Raw genomic sequence first — 14,697 nt, 5'->3', positions numbered from 1 at the left:
ATTGTGCATAAGTATGATATATCTACACTAAACAACTATGTCGAACGCAGACTATATCGCGAAGAAATATTTAAAGAAAGACACAGGAAAGAAAAGAAAAAAGTCTAAATCTTCAGATTTTGTAGAAATTCAAGATGAAGATGTTGCTGGATGGAGAAATGACGATGAACTAGCAGGCTATACAGAAGGGGCTACTATATTACAGGATCAACCGACAATTGTTAACGATGAACATATAAAAGATTTAGATGAAAATACAATTGCCCAAAAAGCGCAAGATGTTGCGGTTCCAACAGCATCGCGTTGGAAACCAGTAGGTGCCAGCGAGGCAAACCAAAAAACAGAGTCTTCAAAAGAATCAACGGACAAGGGTCCTGGGTATGGATTGGTGACAGGTAAACAAGTTTCAGAAGAAGCTAGGCGGAAGCGTGAAATTGAAGAGCAGGAGAAGTTCGCTATGCCAGACGAGGAATTACGAAAAAGTAAAGAAACGGTTTATCGTGATGCTACAGGTAAACGTATAGATATTACTCTTGCACGTCAGGAGGCACGGAGGAAACTAGTAGAACAGGAATTGGAAAAAAGGCGCCAGAAGGAAAATCAAGTGGGTGAAGTACAAATTCAACAACGACAAGAGTATCTTGCAGAGCTGGAACGACAAAAGAATGTACCCCTCTCAAGGTATGAAGATGATCCGGAATATAACCAGGAACTTAAAGAAAAGGTTCGATGGAACGACCCTGCAGCAGCGTTTTTGACGAAGCGATCCACGACCACTACAAAAGCATATCAAGGATATGCTCCTCCAAACAGATTTAATATTCGCCCTGGCCATCGATGGGATGGTATCATTCGGGGGAATGGGTTTGAAAATCGTTGGTTTCAGCGACAGAATGAGCGGAAAGCTCGAGAACACGAAGCTCAAATGTGGGCAGTGGAAGAGTAAGGTTGCACGCTTTGTTACACTTTCTAACAAATATTTTAGCATGTGATGCATAGAATTACAGCATCTTTTGTTTCAGGGAATCAGTTATTGGGTCTTTAAAAAGGATGAAAAGATGGATTTAAGAAGAATAAGATAGTTGTTTGTTCTATTTTCTTAGAAGATTCTTTACTTCCTAAAATAGTTCCGGGATAAGCTGCAACATCCCCATTTATTCAAGTTTACAATACTGTCTAAACAAAACGATCAAGGTCATTTTTGATATTCGGTTTCTTCCTTTTCTTAATTTCATAAAGAATTATTCTAGACTATTTACATTTCAAATACAAAGTATTTAAGGAAAGCAATTGTCCTGCTGCTATCGATTGTTTCGTATTTTACCCAAGGAAGAAAACACATTTCAAAAATGTCGAAAGCAGAACCGTTTATTTTGTTTTATTTTATTTTCTTATTGTTTTTATTTTAGTTTATTCAATTCATACCTTTTTTTATAAGAACACAGAACACATTTTCGGTAAACTCGGTGATTAACACACAAAAAGGCCGAATTCTCCGAATGAATTTGGAGTAGCGAGAAAGCAAGTTGTTGTTTACTACTTGAACCGTGTCATGACTGTAGAACCAAAGAGGGTTCAAAAACCGACTTGTTCGCTGCCTTTATTGGACACGAAATCTAGGAAACTTGTTGGCGAGCTGTTACAGCCGTCTTTGCCTTTTATTCAGTTAAACTTGGGCCAACTTGAGCAGCGTGCGATTCAGTCACATAATCATATTCCACCAAGCAAAGATGGAAATACGAAAGCGTATGAATAAAGAAATACATCTGAAGAATAATTACTAATATTCTATATAGACATTACTTGCTCGCGGGAAGTGGAATAAATGCTGAGAGAACATGGAAGAAAATTGAGTCACTATCGCTTCATGCAAAACCTCCTACAACTCTTGAACTTTCTTTTACAGACGTGGATATGTTTTTGAAATACCAAAGAGAGAAAAATGTGCTATATTCGCTTGAAGCCCTTATTCAGGATGCCCAGTCTCAGTTTGACAAGTATCTGGAGCTTGAGTGGCAGGGAAAGAAGTCAGGTGTAAGGGAATTTCCGGAATCATCTACTTCTCAAGAGAAAAAGCTGGCAACAGTAACCCAAAACAATGCTCGCAGCCGGGTATTTGCTGCTTCATTAAAGACGTGTTACTCCGATGTTTCTCAGTCTTCACCTGGCTCAAATTATGTTTCATCTTTCTGCCAAGTCGCAAAGGAATTGTCAAAAGATACGAAGTCACTTCTTTTGTATGAAACTTGGAATTTATTACGTTCTTTCATTTCTTATGATGGTTCTTCAGATCCATTACTCGGATCCAAATCCCAGTTGTTTCCTTTCTACGAAGATAGCCTTTCTAAAGTACGTCTAAATCAAAGAATTATTGACTGCTCTAGACGTTTCTTGGAAAAGCAATTCTTTGATGTTGTTAATAAAGAAATCGCAAACAACCCTCAAGCTGCTTCCATTGGTGGCGTACCCTCTGTTGTAAATAAAATTCGTGCATATATTAATATTCGATTCTCAAAAAATGGTGTTTGGACGAATTCGAATATTGAATTTTTAGGGGACTTACCGGTTTGGGCATTCATCTTCTATCTGCTGCGTGCGGGCTACCTGGATGAAGCCGTCGCATATGCTGAACAAAATCACAACTTTTTTGAAGAGAGACAAGCCACCGATTTCCCTACTTACTTGAAGGCTTATTTGAAGGCTCCAAACTCGATAATTCCCAAAGAATTGCGAAACAAACTTTTCTCTGAATTCAATCAGACGCTCCGTTTCCAAGAAGACTATGATCCTTTCAAATATGCCGTGTATAAAATAATTGGCCGCTGTGAGCTTTCCAAAACATCTTGTCCCTCTGTTTGTTTTGTGACTGAAGACTATATTTGGTTACAGCTTTCCCTTGCACGAGAATTTACTGAAACGAACATATCTGCTCATGAATGCTTTTCCCTGCAAGATGTTCAAAAATTGGTGGTGTCATACGGCCCTGATTATTTTACTAAGCAAGGCTCTTATCCTGTTATGTATTTTTTCCTTTTAATGTTATGTGGTCTTTATGAGCATGCTATCGAATTTTTATATAGTTATTATCCTACAGACGCTGTTCATTTTGCTATCACATGTGCCCATCATGGTTTGCTGCACACCGCTTCTCCGAAATCTTCGCCTCCTCTTGATACTTTACTTGTAAATGATACTGCAGGTCAACCAAGCCTGCGATATGAAGCAATGTTGATGAGCTACGTTAAAGGCATGCAGGAAAATGATGCAGTTACTTCTGCTTGCTATTTAGCGAGTATGTGTGAAGTTACAGAATATGCCCCTGTCTGTCACGAAGCTTTGAAAGATCTAATCTTAAGTACCCGTGATTATGTTCATTTAGTTGGCGATATTCGTGCTGACGGCGAACGTATTTCCGGATTTTTGGAGAGTCGATACTCGATATTAAAGCTTTCATCTCAGGAAGAGTTTCTAACAAAGATAACTTTCCACTCTGCTAAAATTGCTGATGATCAAGGGCTATGGTCTGATTCAGTTTTGCTATATCATTTGGCTGAGGCTTATGATGTTGTTATCTCCGTTGTCAATCGATGCTTGGGTTCTGCATTGTTAGGATTTATGGATCAAGGCGTGTTCCCAGAAAAACTTATCTCATTAGTCAAAAATATGATGAATGTTTATGGAAAGAACCCTTCTATATACAGTAAGATTAATTACAAAAACAGAGAAACGACGGATTTGTTACTACTCACTGTGGAAGCTTTCCATGCTTATGTAAACAAAGATTACGAACAAGTCTTGGCTGCCTTACAACAAATAGAGATATTGCCTCTGGATACAGAGTGTGATTCTCACGTGGTTCGTAAGTTGGCGGCTGAATTCCGTTTTCTTAATGACAGCCTGCTACACAATATACCGGGAATTATTTTGGTTGCTATGAAAAGTATCAATGAGCTTTATAAAAAGCAGAAATCATCTGCTTACAACAACGATTCGATAGCAAACACGAAGCTACAGTTCTATCGTATGAAGGCACGGAAAATTGTAATGTACAGCTCATTAATAGACTTCCGTATGCCTTCACACATATTGGAGCAATTAAATCGTTGTGAAATTGAAATGACCTAGTCCACTCTTTCTCTTTTTTACGTTTTTGTTTTTGGTTTGATTAGTTCAGCGTCTAAGTAGAACTGGTTGTCTAAGGAAGTGTATTTATGCAATGCAGCAATGTATAATATATCATAATATAATAAAATAAAAAATTATTTCTTGAACATCTTAGAAACACTATCCCATCTGGCCTGCAATTGAGAGTGTTTATCTTCTAAATCATGTAGTTGTCGTAAAGTTCTTTCTAACTCTTCATTAAGGTAAGTGATTTGTTGTACAGCGTACGCGTTGGATTCTTCAAATTTTCGATTTCGGTTCTTCAGAACAACTATTTCTTGTTGCAGAGATTCCTTTAATTGCTCTGGTAGATGCTTTACTTGCTCTTCCAATGTAGCAATAGAATTTCGTAAATAGTCAGTTTTTTCTTCACTTTCACTCCTTAAAACACGATGATTTGACAGTTCAGTGGAAAGATTTGTGTTCTCTCTATTTAAAAGTACCATCCTGTTTTCCAGTTCAGCTATGTTTTCAGCCAAATCCTTGTTTTGAACTTTCAATTCGTTCAACATATTAGTGCGAAATGTTTGTCGTGATATAACAGTTTCATGGTAGGACAAATAAGAAGGAAATCGATCAGTGCTTATTTGAAGATTTGAAGCATCTTGTATCCATGAATCAACATCGACGGGTGTGCGTGTATAAAATGTATACTTCTGAGTTGTAGGAAAGCGATAGGGGCCGACGATATCAGAACTTAAGTATCGATTCCACTGGTCTAAATTCGTTATATTCAGTAGTTTATCCTCGTTTTTCAGGAAAATAGCTACAAGCAAACGAACGAACGTTTCCAAACCATAGCAGAAAACAAGATCCAAGATGCGTAAGGCATTTTGAATGGATAAAAAGTTAGCAAAACAACAAGCTAGTGACGGGTATAAAGATTTCAAAGACTGTGCCTTAATCCTTTGCAGCGATAAAGCAATCTTTGGTGAAAGATCACTAATGCACCCCCAAACAAGGGCATATAATTGTTCTTCAGAGGTGTCCAAATTAGCAACATACAATTCGCTTAAATTAGATTTTCCAAGCAAACAAGCGAGACTTCGAAATGCGTTTCCTTGGGGCATGTACGATAGAAGCGATGCAGCAGGCCACAGTAAAGCATCTAAAGCATATTCAACAGTTGTATCAAACAATGTGAATGCGTGAAGCACGTGAAACAATCCATTCGTGGATACCTTTGCACGAGTTGGTGATGCGTATTTGAATGATTCTAGTGGACCCCGAAAAGCATTATTTCGAATTACCCTTTTTATGACAGGATCCAAAGAGTTTATTGAAGTACTCAACGTGGCGTATAGTGTTAACAGCTCATTGCGTTCTGCGGTTACAAGGGTTTGCCAAACAGATTTTCTACAGGGCGAAGGAACGCTCCAAGAATTCTTCAACATGAGATTTCGAATGGAGGCAATCGAGGTTTCTGCATCTGAGTTTGTAGTGTAATCATTAGCGGACAATGATAGACGAGCCCATTCTAACCAGTCAATCTGACTTACAGGAATAGAGTCACTTTCACATTGTTGATTTAATTCAAATATTAGGGTTTGAATACGAGAGTCATTGATTGCTTTCGAAGGATCCTCATGGCTGCGGAATATAGTTCGTAGTTGCTCAAACCCAGATTGCGGGGAGGATGAAGAAGTTTGGTTTGTTTCAGTTGAGATAAAAGAGGAGGATGGAGAGGGATCAGGACGAAACTGACCAAACCCAGGATTTTCTGCTTGTGTCGAATGGATGCCATTATTGCCACGAACGCCGGGTGAAATAGGGCGAAGCATACTTTTATCAGCATAATTAGAATTTGTTTCTTCTGGAATAGCTGCTTGTGCCTGAAGACCAGGGGATGAGTAATCCAAGCTAATTTCCTTTAGGGAAGACTCTGATGATTTAGAAGACCTCAAGGATTCCATTGACATTGCATGAATAGTACTCAAATTCTCTTTTTCTTCAATTATTTCATGCTGTTTCTCCAAGGGTTCTAGAGTGGATGAAGAGTACGGTTCAACTGCTGTGTTCTATAACCAAAGCTGATTAGACAGTAGTTCAATCAAAATACTAAATAAATTATACACACGTTCATTAAAAAAGAAACTCTTCTATAAGGACGTAGCTATTCTTCAAATTTAACTACACAACGTCGAATAAGCGGTGTAATGGGATACAAAGTAACTGAAATAGTTTATCCCAATGTTAGCAAAAATTTAGAAAAGAAAGTACTATATATACTTCCAACAAGGTAAAATTTGGGGTTTCAAGTTCACTTCAAGTATAGTGTGAAAGGATTCAACTAAACATGTTGGTAAACAAACTATTTAGAAGAGAGATGTGATTCCACCATTGTGGTCCATACTCATTTTTTAGAATATTTACAAGCTATTACAAGTTTCCTTTTATTGTTGTTGAAAATCCTTGGTGAATTTGCATATCAAGTATGTAAATTAAAATGTACATGCAAATAAATGATCCAAAGCAAAGGTTTGGAGATCTAAAACAAAACAGTATATTTCTTTTAGATGCATATGGAGAATACCTCTTGTTCTTTACTACACTACTCTCCGCTGGCAAAACGAAGATTCATACAAATGAACCCAAGCATCAAGATAGAGCAGACGTCACGGACCTATGGAAGCTTTTTTTCTCAAAAGGATAGCTTGAGGTTCAAAAATGGTTAGGACGATCCTTCAATCAGCTAAAGAATGAATCTACAGGAGGTCGATTTGTACAATGTCAGGGCTTAGACACAAACTCTTAAAGAAGAAAAAACCGGGCTTTGATAATATAAATCCGCCCTTATAGAGGGAAAACGAGTGATCTATTTGTTTAGTTGAAATGGCCAACTCTGCTGAAAACTTGAACTAAAAACAAACAAGACTCGTCAGAAGCATTGAGGGCATGAATGCCATTGGGTCCTTCTCCCTGATAAATAGTGTTATATAATAACTTTGAGTGTCTTGGGTCAATACAGGATCGTCGATAAAACAGGAGAATAGTACAGATAATTCATACTCACTTTAACAACCAAGCTAGCTGAAGGAATCAAAATAATACTAATGAAAATCTTCTTTTTTCGTAACTTTCTTGACATGCTAAAAAAACATAGATTGTCTTGTAGCTGAATATCATGAAAAGTTTCAAACTGCTAGAATCGTCCTAAAAGCATAATCAAGCTCTTACAACCCGTGAAAACTGTTGAATCAATAATAACCATTTTAATCTTATATTGGTCTTAAAAGGGCATATTAACCTCTGGTTTACGAACAGGAGGTTCCCCAGGGGAACAGTCGTTTCTTCATAGCAGTTTTCACAGAATAGTATAACGAATATCCAATTTGCAAATTAATTACTTTAGAGAATCTCTGATATTATTCTTCATCATAAACAGCATAGGTGTAATCCTTTTCTGAGGTCTCAACCTGACTTTAGCACAAAATTTAGAATGCTTTCCATTTGAACAAATTTCAGGGATTTTACCGACCAAGATTAATATTGTTATTATTATTATTATTTTTTTTTGAAATTGGAAATCGTTGGGTAATGAAATTCAAAGCAAGCCCTAGATTGGTATTCACACATTTGGATATAAATTAGTTGCGTTTCGATTAGCTGGTATACATTTGTTCATCAAGTTAATTCTTTAAAGAAAAGATTTTGATCCTTGAATTTAATTTCCAGTTAGGTGACATCTGTGTTTAAGCCTTTACGATTTTGGGTAAAGAGAAATTCATGAGCTTCTCAAAATATCAGGTATTTATTTAAGGTCAAATGAGATGGATTCTTCAGAACATAGCCCTGTACTAAGTCCCTTTGATTATGCAGAAGAAGAACCATTAGCTGAGGTTTCCTTGCGCAAACAGTCCGAGTCTTGGCGATTGATCAGTCCTATAAGAGACATTTCTTCGACAGGTAATAGAGATCTACCAGGTGTTCAATTAAAGAAATTCACTTGCTTACTTGTAAGACATGCCGAATCTGAGCACAACGTTCGTGGGATAAGGGCTGGAAGCATTGACAGTGAATTGACGATTCACGGTTATAATCAAGCAAAGAAGCTTGCAAAGTCTTTAAAGGAACAAAGGGTTCGTTGCATATATTCCTCACCTCAGACGCGTGCTCAGAGAACGGCCCTGGAAATTGCTAAAGTAACGAATTGTCCCAATTTCACGTCCAGCCTGCTCCGTGAGAAAGATTTAGGGTCATTAGAAGGAACATCATTTAGGTTTACTGCCAATTACAGACCTAATGAAGCGCCCATGAAGGTTCATGGTTTGGAAAATCGCGATTCATTAGTACATAGAGCACGTGAATTTGCGGAAAGCTTGTTGATGGAAGCAGAAGAAACGGGACTTGATGCTTCAGATGTAGTTGTTATTGTTTCACATGGTCTTTTCCTACCCTTTCTTTTACGTGCCATTTTGGCAGCTGTTAGAACACCCCTTCCTTCTAAAATACTTCCTTGGAGCAATGCTTCCTACACCTCAATTGCTATCGATTTAGAGGGCAACACGACTGTAGAGATGAACTTGAATTCGCATCTTCGAGGTGTTCGAAGAGTACGAAATATAGGCAGTACAACGTACGACTCAAAGCAGAAGCCTATTACTGAGTTTTGCAGGCGAGTAGATTAAGCCTCTATAATAAATAAGGCTTTACGATAGATTTCACATATCCTAGTCTCAGAAAGATTTAGGTGTTGATTAAAGTGTTCAAAACATTAATAAATTATTAAAACAAACTTTTAAGCTGAATTAAATTATACGTTTTCTCTGTGATTCATCAGCTGCTGGCATGTATTTTAGATAAATCCTAAGAATGCAATCCTTCAATAAACCGGTTTTTGTGTAATGCTTCATTGTCATTATGAGGAAGAGATTAGGATTCAAACAATGTGAAGGAACCTACTAAATAAACATGAGAATCACTCTTCAGAAGTTAAATCATCATAATCCTGATCCATTTCGAACTCCGTATCGTTAGCAACAGTGTCCAAATTGGATTCTATTTCTAGGGGATCTTTCCCATTGTCAATTTTAGGCTCGACTTTCAATTTAGCTAACTCTTCATTTTCGTATTTTTCAAAAATTTTTTCTCTTTCGAATTTTTCCAGTATGCTCGTAAGAGATCGCTCCATAAATTTGGCGTCCTCGTATACAGGAGAAAACTCTTCATTATAAGTATAGGCATTGCTAAACATAAGCATAAAATCCGAAACCAAACCTTGAAGATCCGTGTATTTACCATTTTTTATACTTCGACCTATTTTACCAAGGGCAATTGGATGCTTGATAATAACGTAATAATCCGGGTATAGCTTACGACTAGGAGGATACAAGAATAAACCGTTAACCAAACGACCAGTTTCGTCTTGAAGATAAAAGATGCTTTCGTATATCTCTTTTAAGCATCTTTGAAGAGCCTCGTACTTGTGTGTAGACGGGTCTTGACTTGCCCTCTTGCTCGAACGTGATTCGTAAATTAAAGGCCCAGAGTAATTAAGATTATCCAAAGCAAGTTTCTTCCTTGGTCTACCACGACGTCGGGGCATATCACTTTTGCTTCCTTCTTCAAATGCATCCTCAAATCCTGGTTCAGCATAACTAATGGAAGCTCTTTGTCTTTTTTGACGTCCAGCGTCAAAAGGAATATCTACAGATGCCTCCTTTACAACATGATCAACCTCAGCCCTATAAATACTAGGAAGTTCGCTGACAGACAACAAACGATCTAAAGACTTTCCCTTTCCATAAACGTCATTTATAGCACGCTCTTGATCTATCTTACGGAAAAGTTCGAGTTCATTGTCTGTTCTTGAAATAAGTTCATTTAACTCATCATTTTGCAGCTCACTATAACCCAGATCATTATCCTCTTCACCATCATGTTCCAACAAAGAACGAAGGAAAGCCTCACGTTCTTCAGGGGTTGATTTATTGTCGAATTTTCCAGCCTGAATAACCTTACCGTCCAGGTCTAATTTGAACTGCGCCCTAGACAAAATGTTTTCTTCTATAGACTTTTCGCTGATAAGCCGCAAAATTCTAACTTCTTTCGTCTGACCAATTCGATGAGCACGATCCTGTGCTTGCAAGTCTTGATGTGGGTTCCAATCAGTATCAAAAATGATGACGGTATCAGCGGTTTGTAAATTTAATCCTAAACCACCCGCTCTGGTACTAAGCATGAATACATAGACATCAGAGGCTGGATCGTTAAACTGTGATAAAAGATCAGAGCGGTCCTCAGATTTGGTAGAACCGTCTAAACGCAAGTACTTCCAATTACGGTAACGTAAGTAGTCTTCCATGATAGTCATGATTTGAGTCATTTGAAAAAAAATCAAAGTTTTATGACCTGTTTGAAATAACTTTGGTAGAATTCGGTCTAAAAGCTCGAACTTTCCGGCAGCTCTCCAAAGCAAGTCATAATTGGTGCCCGATGGATCAATAGCTCTTTCAACTTCTTCAAATATGAACGGATGATTACAAATCTTTTTTAACTGCATAACCGTATTTTGGAGTCCCTTCATTCCGGTTTTTCCTTTATCACTAGCTACAAACAGTATACCATGTTTTTTCATTTGTTGGTAAAGCTTGAATTGTAAACCAGAGAGAGGGCATTTAATAACTTTTTCAACTTTATCTGGAAGCTCACTTTCGACATCCTTTTTGAGTCTCCGAAACAAGAATGGTCTAAGTACCTTATGAAGACGTTTAATAACTAATAAAGACTCTTCTTCAGTAAGTTCAAATTTATCTTGACCACCCGTATTAGCAAAAGGGGTATTGAACCATTCATCAAAACTCTTGACAGAGTTAAAAATCTTAGGCAATACAACATTTAAGAGGGCCCAAAGCTCAGGAAGATTGTTTTGTAACGGTGTACCAGTCAAAATCAAACGATATTGTGAGTGATAATAATAACACAAAGTACTCGTCAGCTTTGATTGAGTATTCTTTAGCCGATGACCTTCATCAATAATGGAATATAACCATTTCACTTTTGAAAGTAATGGTCTATCTTTAATAATATAATCAAAGGTGGTTAGCAAAACATTAAAATTATTACTTTTAATTTGCATTTGATATGCTTTTCTCAACTGCGGAGGTCCCCTGTAAGTGATTTTAGTAACGCTCGGAGCCCATTTTTCAAACTCAAGATTCCAATTGGTTAAAGTTGACAAGGGAACAATAATAAGGAAAGGGCCTGGATTATTCTTTTTCTCCATTAAATAAGTGATGAAAGCAATTGTCTGTACGGTTTTACCTAAACCCATTTCGTCTGCTAAAATACCGTTTAGATTGTTATTATACAAAGACAACATCCACTCTAAACCTTTAAGCTGATAATCCTTCAAGTTACCACCAACAAAGATTTTAGGTTGCTCAGCTTCTTCGTGAATGCGGTGAGCGACATTGTAGTAATCCATACTGAGTTTATCCTCGTCTTCAGTTGGCGCGGTCGATGATTTCGCTTCTTTTCCAGCAGTGTTACCACCATAAATCGTTGATTGCTGTAGTCTCACCGCTTCAGTTAAAGATTCAAGAAAAGAATCCGTTTGTCGAAGTAAGTGAGTAATTCGGCTATCTTTGGCTTTATCAACTAATTCAAGGTAGGCAGCTTCATCATCAGCGCGCAATGCTTGCAGTCTTTCCCGGGCACTCTTTTCAATGCGCTTTTTCTCTTCTTTTTCATAGTGAGAGTGTAAAGACATTACATCTTTGCCCAATTGAGTGTACTTTTGCTTTCGAATGGACGCTTTATTTGATACTGATTGTCCGTGTTGTAATACTGATCTCAGCCGAGAAAAAAGCTTCTCTTTTTGTTTCAAAGCATGTGCATTATTTTGCTGCTCTGCAACAGATAAAGTTACATTCGCTTCCTGTAAGCTTTGATGCTTAACCTTTCGAAACATATTCCTTAAGTTCCCAGCCGCCAAGACTTCCGATTGCTGAATCGTTGAAGAAACGGCACAGCGTAGATCTCTTTGCTTTTGTAATAATCGTAAACATCGAAGTTCAATCATCCGTTTTGTATCCAGACTTTCATTTTCAGAAGAGTTAGACTTCCCTTTAGCTGCAGAAAGATCTTCCAGAGAATTAATCCTATCACCAACGGAACAGGCAATAGCCACCTCTGAATTACGAAATATAAAATCCCAAGACAATCCAGAAGAAAGTAAAGAAGGCACTAGTTTCATGTTTTCGGCAGAAGAAAACCTCTCATACGATATAGGAGCCTGAATGTAGCTGTTAGGATCGACACAAGATGAATAAGTAACTGGAGAAACCACAGGCTTCATGATGTTTTCTTTCGCGGAAATATGAGGCGAAACAGAGTCTTTTACATCCTTTGAATTCAATTTTCCACTTTCGAACCGAGACTGCGAATTTCGTTTTTGAGCAAAATGCATGTCCGCGGGTGGTGTTTCTTTCTGAGGTGTCAAAGAAGCCGAAGGTTCATCTACTTTTGTTTGGTTCAATCGATTTTGCTGCTTTACCAGTAAATTCTCAGGCACTTCAGGAAGAGTTTTACCAAATATAGCTTTCTGAATAGGCTGTGGGATTTGGCCAAATGGAGAATTCAAAGAGTTATAAGCTATTATTTGATTCTTTAGTAAGGAAAGCTGAGCCGGATTAAAGGTGGTAGGTTGTGGCTTTGGCAAGGAGGGTGTGTATGGATTTCCTACATTCATGGCCGGTGATCTACCTTTAGTTGGTTGCAAACGGTCGGCAGCAAATTCCCTAGCGGAAGTTGGATCAGAAGGTAACATATTGGGCGAAACCGAAGTTGCTAGAGCAACTTGAGGACCTCCGGACGCTATGGAAGGACCAGGGTTTAGTGCATTATCAGAGGCCATATACGGATTTCCATTCACTGAGGGGTCACCAGGAAAGTTTGAAGAACTTGGTGGACGTCCATAGGAATATGGAAGAGGTACTGAAACGTTCTCCGTATTCACATTACTTGGGGTAGGAAAGTTTGATTGAGAAGGATAAGAAGGGGAATAAGTAACAGGGTGTGGCGGAAGACTATCTCCTTTATAGTTAGTATAAGGTGGAGTTGGCATAGATGCGCCAGGAGTTGAAGATCGTCGAGGATTAACGGATAAAGAAGCTCGTCTGTCCATCATAGGCTGCATAGGCACTGCATTACTTAACCTCTTACCCGCATAAGGATTTATATTTGAATTCTGTTCAACAGAAGAAGTTTGATTACTTGGAGCTGATGGCGGACGATTTCCATTTGCCAAAGAAGTAGAATCGATGGGATTGTTATACATAGCACCCGGAGGATTACCACTGAAGGCCGCATCCATTGACTGGGAGCCAGGGTACTGATTTGGCATCATACCATGAGCATTTGTATTCATGGAGGCATCCGTATTATGAAGATTAGAACGATAATAATTTAAACTATTCATCGTATTAACACCTGGAACATTTGCAGAATAATTGTTGGGGAAAACCCTGCTAGGAGAAGTAGAATTGCCTTGATGAGGATAGGATGGATCGGGATGAGGTACTTCATTATGAGTGTTCATAAAATTGACAGAAGCGTCTGGTGGTACAGAGGAAGGTGTAATTGTGTCGGGAGGATGACCAGGATGTACGTTAGGCAGAGCTGGCGACGCATGTGAAAGCATTGGATTTTGGTCTCTACTGGGAGTTTCATTGGCAGCTGAAGACCCAACATTTGCGGCTTGAGAGAGTTGGTTCTGCTTGGAAATCTGCTGTAAACGAGCCGTATATTGAATTTTTTGAATTGATCTCAAAACAGAAGTCAGATGTGCAAATTCTGGATTCGACTCTTCCGTAGCACCCTGACTTTTCAAGAATTGCCATCGTCGGTATATAGCCCGTACGTTCTCCTTGGTCAGCCCTCGTAAAAAGCTTGGATTCACATAAGGGGTCGACATGAAAAGAGTTTGGCAAAACGATAAATTTGATGATCACTAACCCAAAAAGCTGCAAATTAAGTGTTGCAAAAAGATGCAAGGGATAAAGATACAAACAAAGGAGAAGACACGTACTCTTTGGAAGGAATAATATAAGGCAAAAAAAAAAAAGGATGATCCTTTAGAGACCTATGAAATTGCGTTTACGCGTAGAAATCTAACAGCCAACAAACCTTCTAAGGAAGTCTTATATCAAACAAGTTATTCTGAAAAGAAAATACAGAGGATGAAGCAAAAAACACCTTCTTATTTATACGTACATTAAATATGCGCGGTTTCTCCTAAATTCGCCCTTCGAATGTAAATTTGAATATTTGTAGAGAAGATGAGGAAAGAGCTGAAGTAACAAGGCGAAGTTACAAAACGCTGGCGGTGAGTTTGGGTAGCAAAGGTAACAATTAATAAAAGGTGCGAAACGCAGGTACTATACAGTTGTGTATTTCATTTTTAAACAAAAGTAGAAAAAGCAATTGGTTTAACTAATTCTTCTGATGAAAAAAAGTAGGTTATTGTAAGGCCAAGTTTGGGATGTACGATCCACTCTCATGAAGTATTTTTGTACAACATGTCCTCTTACT

The 14,697-nt window shown here is 38.1% G+C and overlaps 5 protein-coding genes across 5 annotated transcripts; 3 read left to right on the top strand and 2 right to left on the bottom strand.

The window, feature by feature from the left end:
- Window positions 1-37: 37 nt before the first annotated feature.
- Window positions 38-992, top strand: cwf26 (complexed with Cdc5 protein Cwf26; the record flags this gene model as incomplete). The annotated part of the gene is made up of 2 exons (XM_056183618.1): window positions 38-942; window positions 986-992. The coding sequence occupies 2 exons, from the start codon at window positions 38-40 to the stop codon at window positions 990-992; spliced, it is 912 nt and encodes a 303-aa protein (XP_056039308.1).
- A 560-nt stretch (window positions 993-1,552) lies between these two features.
- Window positions 1,553-4,125, top strand: nup97 (nucleoporin Nic96-like protein; the record flags this gene model as incomplete). Its single annotated transcript, XM_056183617.1, has 2 exons — window positions 1,553-1,746; window positions 1,797-4,125. 2 exons carry the CDS (start codon window positions 1,553-1,555, stop codon window positions 4,123-4,125), a joined length of 2,523 nt encoding a protein of 840 aa, XP_056039310.1.
- A 134-nt stretch (window positions 4,126-4,259) lies between these two features.
- On the bottom strand, window positions 4,260-6,247 carry SOMG_04839 (GTPase activating protein; the record flags this gene model as incomplete). The annotated part of the gene is made up of 2 exons (XM_056183616.1): window positions 4,260-6,182; window positions 6,242-6,247. The coding sequence occupies 2 exons, from the start codon at window positions 6,245-6,247 to the stop codon at window positions 4,260-4,262; spliced, it is 1,929 nt and encodes a 642-aa protein (XP_056038962.1).
- Window positions 6,248-7,934: 1,687 nt separating this feature from the next.
- SOMG_04838 (phosphoglycerate mutase/6-phosphofructo-2-kinase family) lies at window positions 7,935-8,792 on the top strand (the record flags this gene model as incomplete). Its single annotated transcript, XM_056183615.1, has 1 exon — window positions 7,935-8,792. One exon carries the CDS (start codon window positions 7,935-7,937, stop codon window positions 8,790-8,792), a length of 858 nt encoding a protein of 285 aa, XP_056038961.1.
- Window positions 8,793-9,082: 290 nt separating this feature from the next.
- Window positions 9,083-14,080, bottom strand: snf22 (SWI/SNF ATP-dependent chromatin remodeler Snf22; the record flags this gene model as incomplete). The annotated part of the gene is made up of 1 exon (XM_056183614.1): window positions 9,083-14,080. One exon carries the CDS (start codon window positions 14,078-14,080, stop codon window positions 9,083-9,085), a length of 4,998 nt encoding a protein of 1,665 aa, XP_056038960.1.
- Between the last annotated feature and the right edge of the window lie 617 nt (window positions 14,081-14,697).

This window comes from Schizosaccharomyces osmophilus, chromosome 3, assembly GCF_027921745.1.
Source record: "Schizosaccharomyces osmophilus chromosome 3, complete sequence".
In the NCBI taxonomy this organism is placed as follows: Eukaryota; Fungi; Ascomycota; class Schizosaccharomycetes; order Schizosaccharomycetales; family Schizosaccharomycetaceae; genus Schizosaccharomyces; species Schizosaccharomyces osmophilus.
Note: the sequence above shows the minus strand (reverse complement) of the source record. Positions and strands in the feature narration are given on the sequence as shown.